At 46.2% G+C, this 14,772-nt stretch overlaps 1 protein-coding gene across 1 annotated transcript in view; it reads left to right on the top strand.

Moving 5' to 3' along the window:
* The first annotated feature begins 3,626 nt into the window (after positions 1-3,626).
* Dync1h1 (dynein cytoplasmic 1 heavy chain 1) overlaps positions 3,627-14,772 on the top strand; it is a 69,754-nt gene continuing 58,608 nt past the window's right edge. The window contains exons 1-2 of the mRNA XM_031357409.1: positions 3,627-4,102; positions 14,293-14,380. Of these exons, the coding sequence (XP_031213269.1) occupies positions 3,853-4,102; positions 14,293-14,380 (338 nt within the window). The 5' untranslated portion in view covers positions 3,627-3,852. The remainder of the gene's footprint in view (positions 4,103-14,292; positions 14,381-14,772) is intronic.

Genomic DNA, 14,772 nt, shown 5'->3' on the forward strand with positions numbered 1-14,772 from the left:
AAAAAAAAAAAAAAAAAAAAAAAAAAGGAAAAAAAAAAGAAAAGAAAATGGTTGTTGGGATAGTAGAATAACATTTTTAATAAAAATATGGCATACTTTAAAAAAAATAATCAACAGAGCAAGTGTACAGACAATTAGTAAGGAGGGTAGGAGATAAGTGCAGGGTTAGAGCCCGGAGCACTTACTAAGAAGGCACAATACCCTGAGTTCAATTTGAAACACAAAGAGTAAGCAGAGGAGGAGGAGGAGAAGGTGGAGGAGAAGAAGGATATAGAAGATTAAAATAAACTCCCAGTCAATCTGGAATTTTCTAGAACACTTACTCAACAGCTGTAGTGCACCCTAACACCCCTCTGATGTTGAGAGCCAGCAGGTACAGCTGCACTGTACATCAGGCTGCAGAGCTGCTGGTTCAAGACCAAAGAGAGCTGAACACCAGGCCTTGGGCCACAGCCTCCTTAAGAGGAGGGAAGGAAAGGGTCAGCAGAGCCTGGCCTCTCTCTTGCCTCAGCAAGAGAAGCAAGAGAAGACCAAAACCCAGTCGCTGGCTCTGTTCAGGTGTGGAGGGTTGGTGACATCAACCACACTTGCTGGGAACATGAGGACGAGGCAGGTGTCTTAGGATTTCCATTGCTGTGAGCAGACACCATGACCAAGGCAACTCTCGTAAGGGAAAATGTTTAATTGGGGCTGGCTTACAGATTCAGAGTTCAGTCCGTTATCATCATGGTGGGAAGCATGGCAGTGTGTAGATACACATGGTGCTGAAGGCAACCACTAGAAGGCTGGCTTGTGCAAACAGCCAAGAGGAGGTTCTGTTCCACGTGGAGCTTGAGCATAGGACCTCAAAGCCCATCCCCATAGTGACACACATCTTCCAATAAGACCACACCTATTCCAACATTATCATACCTCCTAATACAGCCACTCCCTGGGCCAAGCATATTCAAACCACTACAATAGGAGAGCTGGAAGTGTTCAGGGCAGGGCTTACTGTGTTTATTGCCAAGGAATTTGCTGGAAAGAGCAGCAGAGATATGGTGCTTGCAGAGATGTAGCAGAGTTTCTTTCTCTCTCTTGCCTTGCTCTGTTTTGACTTGATTGTTTCCAAGACAGTCTTACTACGTAGCCCAGGGTGTCCTAGGACTTGCCATGCTCCTGCCTCTGCCTGTCTAGTGCTGCAATTATATAGATTCCCACCCCCAACCCTCTTAAAGAAGTAGGCTGGATGAAAGAGATAGAATCAGGAAATCCTGTAAGGTGAGAGAGGGATGTGCACCCAGGAAGCAGTAAACTTAGCTGGGGACACAGTTTTGGTAAGAGGTGTGATTGGTTCTTCTAGAGGGGAGGAGCGAGGCAGTACCAGGCACATCTAGGGCTTGGGTACATTTTCTGCCCAGGAAGACAGTCTTCATAAATCTTCCCTGTGGATGGTAGAATATGGGTCCAGCCACAGGCTGGCATTTGCTAGGTGACCGGGTGGCGCCACGCAGATGGATGGGGAGGTGGGGGTAGAAAGAAGGCTCCCTGAAAGTAAGAAAATTCATGACCACCAGAGGGCACAAATGGACTGTTCTGTTCCAATGGTGCAAGGCTTCCCTGGTCTGCAACTTCAAGACCCACGTTCAGACCAATCCTTACCTTGAGGCCCATTTAACACCGAACCAACACAGAAAGGGGATAAGATTCTGGAACAAGCTTCATCAAAAGTGTCCTGCAGCGAGGTGAAATGCCAGCTGGATCCTCCAGCAGTGCCTAGTAGTCCAAACGATGTAGTCTGTCTGAAAGTATGGCAGACAAGTTCCATCCCCCCACCCCTCAGGATCCGCTGAGTCCTATGTCACGAGGCAGAAGGCAAGCTCTGCTTCCTCGTTAGCCCAGTCTCAGCCTGGCCAACCTCAAGGATGATGCCCTTAGAAATCTCAGCAGCCTGTGTGCAGCAGGTCTATTCTCACTATACTAAAAACCAAAAACATTTAGAATTTAAAAAAAAAAAAGCAAGCAGGTTTGATTCATTTGTAAATCCTTGTAAACAGATCATTTCTGTCTTCTTTGAAATGATAATAATCCAAAGTCTGAGCCTGTTATCTGCTCCTTGACTTGGAGCCACGTTGCAGATGAGTGAGTCCCTTGGATAACTGAATGACTGCATTTCCCAGATGCTGACTCACAGTGCAGCCAGTGTGCAATCCGCCCTACCCCCACCAAGTCCCCTCAGGTTTCTGAATCTCAGGTCTTTTGTCCTTGTTCCTATCTCTGCAGGTTATGCAGAAGAAAACAGTAACGAGGTGCCCAGTGTCAGGTGGACATTCAGTATTGGTCACTGCTGGTACGCTAGCATTTCCACAGTAGCAACTCACCACAGTAGCTTTGGGTCTATCCTCTCACCTCTGCAAGGTTATTTACGACTTCTTTGGACATATTATACCAGGGTGGGCTGATGGAGGGAGGATGGGGATATTTATCTGTCCTATCTCTCTCTCTCTCTCTCTCTCTCTCTCTCTCTCTCTCTCTCTCTCTCTCTCTCTCTCTTTCTCTCTTTCTCTCTGGCTTCTAGAAGAGTCTCTGGGCTCCATCAGCCTCTGGGACCTGGCACCAGGCAATTGTGCAAGGAATAAGCATATTGTAGGGCTTCCCGTTTTCCAAAGATGATTTGGGAGAATCAAATCATACCACCATCCTCCCACCAATCAGGACTCAGCTTTCTAACTCTGCATTATTATATTTTTAAAAATCGCTTTGGCTTCGTTCCCTCTATCCAATTGAATAGGCAAGTTATGACCTGAACTTTCAAAGGCCACTTACTATCCCTAAGAAAATAAGCGGTGAGATTCTGGCCTTTTTGTCCTCCGTGTATGGGAGGAGGGGTGATGGCTCAGATGCAGAGAAACTTGGTTGGGAGGAATCCGAGCCCCTGCCTCCTGCCGACCCAGATTCTTGAACCCACAGAGCGGTGGTGCAGGTTCAGGGCTCGGGGAGGAAGGAGAATACAGTTGTCAGTAGATTCACTCATATGCGTCCTTCTCTTACAGTCACATCATCCTCGCAGGGTAAATGACGCTGTGTTTAGAAGCCAGGTCCCATCCAGGTTTCTTTTAGCCTACCCTTAGACTGCACTGCAGTTTCTGCTCCACCCGTAAATAACCTCTTCCTTAGACACCAGTTCCTCAGCTAAGAACACCCTCTCCCTTGTCAGTTTAGCGAGGTCACTGTGGGCACGCCCCTTATCTCCTCTGAAAAAAAAAAAATCCTCATCTTCCCATATGTAACTAATAACGAGTAGGCAGAGGTTGGTGTTGGTACTCGACTCAATTCATTCATTCAGTGGGAGAACGCAGATTAACTATTAAGAACAATGTTCATCGGGCAGAGGATGAACTCTCACTAAATGTCAACTCTCGTCAATGCATCCTTCATACACTATTTACGAAGCCTGAGGGGCTGGCTCTGTGATATCCTCTGCCACCTGGCAATGGAGACAGACACGGTTCCTGGACCACTCCAGGGCAGAAGGTAATGGGCCCCCGCCCTGCATCCCGACTACAAGTCCCAAAAGGCCACGCGGCGCCGCACACAGCCCCGCCTCCAGTCGCATGCGTAACGTCGCGACGCCGACCGCGAGCGGGCGCCGGTGGCTGCAGCCAGCGGGCGGGGCGGGGCCGGCAGGAGCGGCGGCCTTTAGGGCGGAGCCGGCGCCGCTGTCCGCAGTCGGCCGCGGGCTAGCGGACATAGCGTCTTCAGTCTCCGACTCCCCTCGCTCACGGCTCCCTCGTGCCGGAGGCCGCTACCCTCGGCCCTCTCGCTCTCTCTCTTTCTCTCTCTCCCTCTCTCTCTCCCTTCCGCGGGTCCGCCATGTCGGAGCCGGGCGGCGGCGAGGACGGCTCGGCCGGCCTGGAGGTGTCGGCGGTGCAGAATGTGGCGGACGTGGCGGTGCTGCAGAAGCACCTGCGTAAGCTGGTGCCGCTGCTGCTGGAGGACGGCGGCGACGCGCCGGCTGCGCTGGAGGCGGCGCTGGAGGAGAAGAGCGCCTTGGAGCAGATGCGCAAGTTCCTGTCAGATCCGCAGGTCCACACGGTCCTGGTGGAGCGCTCCACCCTCAAAGGTGCGCGGCGCCCCCTCCCCGGTCGCGTGGAGCAGCCAGGCTGCCCGGACTGCCAGCGCCCGCACCGTGGGGTCGCTTTGTCTCCGCGGCTAGTCAAGATGGCCGAGTTGGGTGGAGACGGCGTCTCCCGGTCCCGGCTGGGCACAGGGCCGCATCCCTGCCTCCAAAGTCACATGAGCTTTTTTGGTTTCGATTCGTGTCCTAGCTTAGCTCGCTTTGGGAAGAGTGTGTCTAGTGGGCCACCTGGGTGCTGGCCCTTGGATGGGCTCAGGTACCGGTGGTTGGCGGGAGCCAGAGTGGGCAGGCCCTGGGCACCCAGCATCTCTGCTGTCTGTGGCTGCCTACGCGTAGGCCTCCATTGGCCTCACAGCATCGTTGTTGAGTGGGTGTATCTCCCTGTTTTACAAACCAGGAAACTGAGTCCCGCGGCTGGTCCAAGGTCACCAGCTAGCACAGGACCTTAGACTAGACAGAGCATATCAATTTCCAATCCAAATTGCTTGTTTTTCTGATCATGGTTTGAAATTGTTGCTTAAGTGACCCTAATGACAGCCCTGTAACATTTAAGTCTGATTTCAAAGACTTAAGAACTGTTGCTCACCTAGTTGGGGAAGGAGGCAAAAAAGCTGGCATGTTCCAGTTGTGTCCTCCAGCAGAGATGCTCATAACATCCCTAGATCCATCTGGAATCTGCAGCTTGCTGGCAGGATTCCTTCCTTCTTGGAGCTTTAAGACCACTTTGTAGCATCTAGGGAGCACATACGCTGGTGAATGGGTGTGGCATTTCCCTAGGAATCCAGATGTGCTGTCTAAGTAAAAGCCTTTAGGGATTGAAGGTGGTCTGAAAATATTTGCTAGCAAGTTCCTTAGAGTTCCAAAGGCTGTGTGGCTCCCTTAGCCAACCGGAATGGCTGCCTTTGGATAGTTTGTGTCTTCCAGATACTTTGTATTACTTAAAGGCTAGTCTTATTACAAAATGTTCACGTGGCCTTGGTTTGAGCCTGCAGTTAGAAGATAGCAAAATATTTTTTTCTCGACCAACACAGAATGTTTAAAGCAGTATGCCTGGTAGTGTTTGTGTGGCTGAAGGTTGTTTCTTTTACATTTGGGGTTTGTATTTATTCCTGCATGGAAATCTATTTTTGTCCAAAAAACCATATAACTATAGAAAATTTGAAATATACCTGAAATGAAAGTCATCTGGAATCCTACCTAAGCAGAGCCGTCCACCCCCCACCCCGTCAGCCCTTTGACCCTACTTGTTTGCTCTTTGACCTCTGCTTGTTTGCCCTTTGACCCCTACTTGTTTGCCCTTTTGTGGGGTGTGTGCATATACCTTTTATTAAAATAAGTTTTTACCTATGTTTTTAAAGATTTTGAGTAGTTTGGCCCTAGCTAATTCTTTTATATTCTTTGTTGCACAGTTTGTGTATTGAAATTACTGATTTCAATATAAAAACACAAAAACCATGAGTCATGGTTTCTCTTTACGAAAAAAGATTTCCAAGTTTTTCTCTTTGCTCTGTCCTTAGTAATTTGTTCTTCTCACATCTGTCCGTCTTGTATCAAGGGTGGACTGGAACAGGTGTCTCCGCAGTACACATTTCTTTCGGTAAAGGGATGAAGCAGCATCCCAGTGAGGCTCCATAATGACTTGCACTTTTGAAAGCTGACTAAGGAATTTGACTGTCTGAGACTGAAATAGCCCTTCTGTATTTATAGGAATCCTGTTTGCATTCCTAGTAATTTAATATATCATTCATTAGCTCTTCTTTGTTTGTAGAAACCCTGTTTGCATTGCTAGTGATTTAACACATCATTCATTAGCTCTTCTGTGTTTGTAGGAATCCTGCTTGCACTCCTGGTGATTTAACATTTCCCGTTATTTATGATTTATTCATTTCTCGTTCACTTACAAAAGCAAACGGAAAGATATTTTTATCGGTTTTTTTATTTATTGTTGTCCTCCTTCCTGGTGCCCCCATCCCATCCTTTTGAATCCCAAGTTGATGCCTTAAGGTCTCCTCCTTGTCAGCACATGTCTTATCTGTGCTGGGGATTGAGTCCAGGATGTTGCACATGCTAAGCACACCCTTTTTGTTGTTGTTTGCTTGTTTGAGAAGTCTCATAGCATAGCTAATGATGGCCCGAAGCTTTGTAGACCAGGCTGACCTCAACTCCCTCCAGAGTTTCCCTAATCTCTTTCTCCTGTGGGCTGCTAAGCACAGTCTAACCTTGAACTGCACCCTGGGACAGTCTAACCCTGAACTGCACCCTGGGCCCATCCAGTCTCTCAGTCCTTGGAAGGAGGGCTTTGTTTAGGTAGTTCTTAGGAGTTCACCATGGCTTCTGCACACTTAGTTAGATATGTATAGGCAGTAGTTGATTACAGTAAAAGGTGAAAAAATACCACCAACTGTGATTAAATATATAGCTGATTTCCTGAACTGAGAAATTTGTTTTTAATCTTAACCACCCCTCCCTTTTCTCTCTTTTTGATAAAAAACAAATTCTCAGGTAACCTTAAGGTGAACTCAAACGCATATGTAGCCAAGGATGATCTTGAACTTCTGATCTTCCTGCCTCCGCCTCCCAAGTGCTAAGGGAGTTCACTGCCATGGTCAGTTTTTACTGTGGTGCTGGGGAAATCACACTGGATTCCATGCCAGGCAAGCACCTCGTCAGCTAAGCTGTGTCCCCAACCTCTCTTCACTGCTCTGCTTTAAAGACATTTCTAAACACTTGTACCAAATAGAGAGAAGCTTTTTTTAGTTGTTTGTTTGTTTTTTCCAAGACAGGGTTTCTCTGTGTAGCCCTGGCTGTCCTGGAACTCACTCTGTAGACCAGGCTGGCCTCGAACTCAGAAATCTGCCTGTCTCTGCCTCCCAAGTGCTGGGATTAAAGGTGTGCGCCACCACCGCCTGGCTAGAAGGTTTTTTAAAAAAATAAGTTCTTTTTTTAAAGCTACCCCAGCTACTTAGAAACTTTGTGCTAAAGGACAGAGTTTCTCAAGGGCTAAAATAAAGATGGTGACTTAGCAGCTGCTTTTGATAGTGCAGTGTCAGCAGGTCAGCAGTGAGTTACAGCTTTTCACTGAGAAATCTCCTTTCTGAAATTCCTAGTCTGAGGGAGATTGATTGTTTTCTTCTAGATAAAAAGGTGTTTGATCCTAAACTGGATGATTTACTAAGTAAAGCTGTTTTTGTAGGAACATCTTCTTCCTAGTGGGCAGGTTTTTCTTGTGCTTTGTCCCTGGTGGGTTGGTGGTATCTGTGGGAATGCAACCGAGGTGCCTCTGTGACTGGTGTCCTCAGCTTAGTGAGTGCTTAGCAGGGATGATGCGGTGCTGAGTTTGTGTGTATGTGTGTGTGTACCACACACTTACTCTCCCCTGCATCCTTAGACTTGGGACTACTGGGATGTGGCTGTGTTTAGTGTATGTGCCGTGAACTGGCAGTCCAGTGTGTCTCAGGCAGGTAACTTAGGGGAGTCAGCTCTTAGTGCAGAGTTGGCTGGGAACTGGAGTGTAAACGAGTTGTTCACAGTTTCATATTTCACATAGAGCCTTTTAAGTTCCCAGCTTCATAGAAACATAGTTGTGTGGACACTTAGGAAAGTTGTTTCTGTGGGCTTTCGAACGTTGTTTTTCTAAGGACTTAATATTCAAGAGGAATTATGAAATTTAGTAACCGATGGCTTTAAAAACTTAATACAGTTGAGGATCCCTGAGGTGCTGCAGAATGCTGGGGCGGCTAGAGGTCCTTCAAATACGACTTTTGCCTCTCTAACCTGAAACCAGTGTTCAGACTATGGATGTTCAGCCTGCATTCATCTCTAGACTTATATCTCAAATGGTTAATATAATAATGAATAAATCAACAAGAAAAGCTTTCTATATCACTCCCATAATATCTCAGTGCTAGGAGTCTGTCAACCTGGGTTCACTGCCACGCTGTTGGTGTGCAGGTAGGCCTATACTTTTATAGGACAAGGTAGTCTACAGCAAGTGCATGGGAGTGTAGTGGGTGCCAGGTAGGGGCATATCCACCACTTTTTAAAAGAGTGGGCTGAGACCCTCAGGAGAAAACCAGTTCACCCTGCTCATTACTGAAGAGGGAAGCTGGGATGTAGAAGTTTAAACCTGCTTAGAAAGAGGACTTAGTTGTTTCTTTTTCTATTCCTGTCCCCCTTCCCTTGTCCCTCTTGCTCTAGCCTATAGGTTTTTATTTGTTTCTCATTACAGATGGTTGTGAGCCACCATGTTGCTGGGATCCGAACTCATGACCTCTGGAAGTGCAGTCAGCACTCTTTTTTTTTTTTTTTTTTTTTTTTTACGAGACAGGGTTTCTCAGTATAGCCCTGGCTGTCCTGGAGCTCACTCTGTAGACCAGGCTGGCCTCGAACTCAGAAATCCACCTGCCTCTGCCTCCCAAGTGCTGGGATTAAAGGTGTGTGCCACCACTGCCCGGCTGCAGTCAGCACTCTTAACTGCTGAGCCATCTCACCAGCCCTTTTTCTATTTTTTTAATTTAAAACATTTTTTGTGTATTTTGATTATATTTTCCTTTCCCCCCCAATTTCTCCAGATCCTCCCATCTTCTATCCATCCAGCTTTATGGGTTTTTTTTCCTCTTTCAAACACAAAACTCCCACAAAACAAAAGACTTAGAAGACAGAAAACATCAAAACATGGTAAAATGAAACAAAGTCCACAAAAATACCACTGAGTTTGTTTTGTTGGCCAGCTGCTTCTAGGCATAGGCCCATCCTGAAGTGTTGATTACCCAGTGAGACTTCATTGGAGAACATTGGTTTTCAGTTTTTCAGCCAATATTAATTGCTCCGAGCTCCTTGATTGGGGGTGGAGCTTGCGTCCACTTCCCTTTTATAGTGCTGGGACTGCATCTGGCTTGAGCCTGTGTGTGCTTCCTTGAGTCTCTGAGTGCGTATGTGCATCAGTCCTGTTGTGTCTGGAGGACACCTTTCTCTTTAAGTCTCCACCACATATGGCTCACATTTTTACATCCCTACTTTCTTTCTTTTTTTTAGATTTGTTTATTTAATGTATATGAGTACACTGTAGCTGTCTTAGACATACCAGAAGAGGGCATCAGATCTTATTACAGGTGGTTGTGAGCCACCATGTGGTTACTGGGAATTGAACTCAGGACCTCTGGAAGAGCAGTCAGTGCTCTTAACCACTGAGCCATCTCTCCAGCCCTCCATCTCCACTTTCAAATAGGTCCCTGATCCTTGAGAGCAGGGGGTTGATGAAAAGGATTTTTGAAGGATTCTAAAACTAGTCTCTGCAGTTCTTCAGTGCATTTACTAAGGTGGGAGTGTTTGATGCTGGAAGGACGGCTTAGTGGTTAAGAGCACTCGCTGCCCACAGTGACTCACAAGCGTTGTTAGCCTCTGTGGACACCAGACAGACAAGTGGTACCCGGATGCATATAGGCAGAACACCCATACATATAGAATAAAGTGAAATTCAGAAAATGATAGGGATGTCTGTTTTAGTCTATTCACATCAGTTTTTTTTTTTTCTAAATTTATATTAACTGAAAAAGTACTGAGTCCTTGGGACTGGGATGTGTCTGAGTTGGCAGGGTGCTTATATAGATAGATAGCCTTTGGTTTGGTCTCCAGCGCCTGGTAGTGCATGTCCGTAACCCCAGCATTGGGGAGGTGCAACCAGGAGGGTCAGTTTAAGGTTGAATCCAAGGCCAGCCTAGACTGTGTGAGACCGTGGCTCCAGAAGAGAATACCTAGTACTAAGTTCCTTAGGCATTAGTAACTGTCTTTTTCAACAAGCTTCAGTTCATTGAAAAGTTCAGCCGGGCGGTGGTGGCGCATGCCTTTAATCCCAACACTTGGGAGGCAGAGGCAGGTGGATTTCTGAGTTCGAGGCCAGCCTGGTCTACAGAGTGAGTTCCAAGACAGCCAGGGCTATACAGAGAAACCCTGTCTTGAAAAATCAAAACGAGAGAGAGAGAGAGAGAGAGAGAGAGAGAGAGAGAGAGAGAGAGAGAGAGAGAAAGAAGAGTTTATTAGGAAAAGTAAATGGGATGTAATGCTTCCTTCATATACCTGAAAGGATGCTTCTATGCAAACTTCAGGTTGTTAAACCTGCCTTTCTCTGTGCTCTTAGCCCACTGCCAGCATGAGGGTGGTGTGGCAGGGAAATCATGGTCCTCGGCAACCAGAGATGAGAAATGGATAAAGTTAAAGCTATGGCATAAGAGGGTCTGTGTGGCATCATGGTACATATTGGTCAGTTTTAGATTTTAAAGGGGAAAGAAGATGAAAGAAATCCCCCAGAAACTTGTAAGGAGTCATTGGGTGTGGGTGTAGGGTGAATGATTGCCTTCACCTGCTCTGGTTGGCAGAAGGTTGGAGGGAGCGACCAAGCTTCATCCCTTTCCTCCTACCCAGTCAGCACCCTTGAAGAAATGCCTGCTCAGGTGAGGGCAGTGTGGGTCGTACAGCAATTGAGTTCCTAATTTTCACTAGTATTTTGGGATGTATTGGTCTGTCTGCAGAAGCATGCATAGCCAGATGCTGCTGCTGGCTAGGCAGTGTCTGCCAGTGTAGCCCAGCGCAGCATGCAGCTCAGGACCTGGGTGGGAGCAGCGCTCCTGAGCCCTGCCATTGGATTTTTCCACCTGTGTTAACTGTATTAACCAGCAATCCACAGACACCAGGAAACTGATTGGAGATTTAGTGAAGTGTGCAACCCTGACAAAACATGTAGGTTGTGTCTGTAGGGGAGCTTCTTCCCGTATTAGCAACAGATAATCAAGGTTCCTTCCTTCAATTTTAAGCATTTTTATTGAAGGAGAAAGGCAACTTTCTTTTTACTATTTAGAAGATTAATAATTTACAGAGTGACAAAAAGAGAGAGCCACCACAAACACAGTTCTGGAGATGACCCATAACTCTGGCTCACATAAAACTTACTTTGTAGACCAGGCTGACAGGAAGTTGTGCTGATCCTCCTGCCTCTTCGACAGTGCTGAGATCACAGGTGTATGCCATCAAGTTTGACCTTCTGCAAAAAACATATTTGATAATTATCAAACATAATATTCTGTAAGGCTTTGATTTCTATATTTATCAGGAACTTGTATATACAAGACTGACCCAGATGTGTTTCTCAGACCAACCAATAATGACTTCCCCAAGTATTTTTAGGGATGCTGGAATTTCACCAAAGCAGCAGGTCTGTCTTCCTGTCTGGGGATTATGTCATTGGGCGTGCCTCCCTGAGCCAGCCGGAGCAGCTTTCTGCCGCACTGCAGTGCTCCTAGTGTTGAACTGCAGTGTTTGCTACAGAGCCCCGACTCATACCTGCAGTGGGCGGTGGAGCCTGGGGTCAGAGAGTACAGGCCGCAGGCTGAGACCCTGTCTGACCTCTCTCTTCTGTGATTGCATTGTATGATGATGGTCATTGGGGAAGAAATACTTTAAAGTTTTCAGTGTGTCAAACATTTCTTGTAGGTGGTTATAGAATCTTCTTTTGTTGTCCATATTACTGGAATGGTATTTGGGGATGCATTTTATATGGTTGTGGAAAGTTTAGAAAACTGAAGGAGACAGGTTGTTTTATTTTGTTCTGTTTGTTTCTTTCTTTTTTTTTTTTTTTTCAGACAGGGTTTCCCTGGGTAAACAGCCTGGCTGTCCTGGAACTCAACTCTGTAGAGCAGGCTGGCCTTAAACTCAGAGATCTGCCTGCCTCTGCTGGAATTAAAGGCTTGCCATCAAGCCCAGCAAGACAGTATTTCTCAATCCACTGCCTTGACAGCTGTGGTTTAGGGCATATCCTTATGTGCTTTGTCTTATGCTTCCAATTGGAGATTGCAGGCATAGGGGTGACAACTTTCAGGCAGCAGGGTTGTCTTGTAATATGTCTATATCTTGTAATATAGATTTGAATGGTTAGAAAGTCAGTTGATTTATAAAGGTTTTTTTTAGGCATGCTAAAGCTGTTTACTTGGCAGGCCAAGTGGGCTGTGCACAAGAGGAACACATTGGATCTCTTGGCAAAGTCTGGCTTCATAATCTGGATAAGTGGCCCAGGCTCAGTGCTGGGCACTCACCCTCCATAGCACTGGGTAACAGCTCTTGGTGGTCACACTCCGGACTCTTAGATAGCTGACTTCTGCTGGAGCAGCCATACAGTGGAAAGATGCCAGCATCCAGTACCTAAAAGGGTTGCTTTTCAACACCACCCACACTGCACGATCTCTTTCCTCAGCAGAGCTGCAGAGTACTTACCCAGTCAAGAGCAGGGGCTCCTAGGCCTAGGAGAGGTGGCATGCATTCTCTGGGGTGGGCACTGCCCTATATTCTCTGTGGCTGAGGCCTTCCGGGTACTGTTGGAAGATGCCAGCTCCTACATGATAACAGTAGTTATTTTAGAAGACAAGAGGTAGTACTAGGCATACTAGAAAGTTCTTCTACCTACTTCCTCCCCTTTCTAAAATTATATCAAAAACAGTTGTTTGGAAAAAAATGTCTCTTGATAAAGACATTGCATATCATGCCTTTAGGTGTGAACTTTGTTTGTAAAGTCAGTTTACAAAGATGATTTTCATTACAGCATTTGCGTACGTAGGTGTCATTTTACTTTGTTATCATTGAGCCCCATTGTCTTGGTGCTCTCCCCCTGCTCTCCAGACATCTCCATCTCACCTGTGACATTACCCTTTTTACTCCCTCCCCACTTAAGATGGCTTCCTTCCCCTCGGTCCCCTTTCTATTCTCCCCGCCCCTTAAATCCAAAGCCCACAGAAGAGAGACTTTGGTCTTTGAGTCCAGTTTATTCACTTAGCACAGTGAACTCCCGCCCACCCATTTTGTGCAAATGTCATGATTTTGAATCTTGCTTTTGTCTCATCTTAAAACCGACAAAGTAGACAGTGTTTGCTCAGGCTCTGTATTTTATACTTGAATCTCCAGGTTTAGTTGCTAAGAGAAGCCTCAAAGAGTACCCAGTTCAGTATCCCATGCCCTTCTCTGCTCATGAATTTTAAAGTCCATAGCACTCAGCCGCTCTTGGATCTTCTGTTGGGTTTGTGTTCTCACTGCCTCTTGGCTCTTTAATGAGATTTGGGTAATGCAGATAATACACTGTGAGTCTTTATGAACATAATTCATAATTTAGCTAGAATGTTCAAATGTCTTGGAGATTATTGATAGAGAAGCTTGCATTATCTTATAGTCTTAATATTTTGAGATAGCGTCTCACTATGTAGCCCTGCTGGCTTGAACCTAACTATGTAAAGACCATGCTGGCTTTGAACTCACAGAGATCCACCTTCCTGTGGCACCACACCCATATCATTTTTTACAAATTTTTTTCTATAATTTTGATTTTTAGTTTAGAAGTCTGGTCCACATGCCTCTTGAGGCTGTTAATATGCTAAGTTCCAATAAGCTCGTCTGTGGCTCGTGTGCTGTGTGGACCCGACATGTTCCATGCCTTTGGTTAGCTTGAATGAAGAGACATCTCTGTTTGTGGCCTACAACAGACTGCTTGACAGAGCAGAGGAAAAGCTGGGTGACTGGCTGTTCGGTATTTCTTGTCAGCAGTCTTCTAGGGTGGGCTTCACCCTAGGCCTGGCCCTGCTCTGTGCTGGCGAGAAGCTCGTGTGGAACTGTAGGCCTCTGCGTTCCCATGCTTTCCGGCTGAGTATCTTAGGGATCGTTTATTTACACTCCGTACCCGGAAATCAGGGCTGATAGCCCTGCCAGCCTAAGGCTGACTGTGGCATGGAAATGCTTGTCACATCACATAGTGAGAGCTGAATACACAGCTGAGCAGACGGCACTTGGGATTGAAAGAGGCTTGTATTTGGGGGGCAGAGGTTAAGTATAGTGGCCAGAGACAGTGAGAATTTTTGCAGAAACTACTAGAACTGCCCACATCTCTGAGACTTCCCTTGTATCTTCTTATTAACCTTCCAACAACCCAGACACTTGCTACTGCCTGGCAGATAGAGAGTCAGCTCCTTGTCCCCAAGATCTCACAGCAAACAAATGCCTGACTTAGGAGTCAGGAAAAGCAGGTAGAGCCAGCACCCTGGGACTTCAGAAGTGAGTTGGAGTGGGGCGAGGATCAGTCTTTAAGACTTGACAGATTAGAAATATCAATGTGAATTTGATAACACTATCATTATGATTTATAGAGGACGTTGGTGATGAAGGAGAAGAGGAGAAAGAATTCATTTCCTATAACATCAACATAGACATTCATTACGGGGTGAAGTCTAACAGGTAAGTAGTGTGAGCGCCACTGTGAGACCGTGCCACAGGTCTACTGCACATGAGCACGCCTTGAACTAGATTTCTGCATCAGTGTAAATGCTGAAACATTCCAATTCTAGTTGTCGTACACGGTACTGCTCTTAGGTTTGGGCTATTGTTTACTTACTAGGAGTTCCAGGTTTCAATCTGATTGTATTCTTTGATTTAACAATCTCTGCTTTTTTTGTTGTTGGTTTTTTTGTTTGTTTTTTGAGACAAGGTTTCTCTGTGTATCTCTGGATGTCCTGGAACTTACTCTATAGACCAGGCTGGCCTCGAACTCAGAAATCCACCTACCTCTGCTTTTATCTTATTTTGTCATTATAAATGAATAGTGAACATTCCTGCGCACAGGCCTGATT

Source organism: Mastomys coucha, unplaced genomic scaffold (assembly GCF_008632895.1).
Source record: "Mastomys coucha isolate ucsf_1 unplaced genomic scaffold, UCSF_Mcou_1 pScaffold6, whole genome shotgun sequence".
In the NCBI taxonomy this organism is placed as follows: domain Eukaryota; kingdom Metazoa; phylum Chordata; class Mammalia; order Rodentia; family Muridae; genus Mastomys; species Mastomys coucha.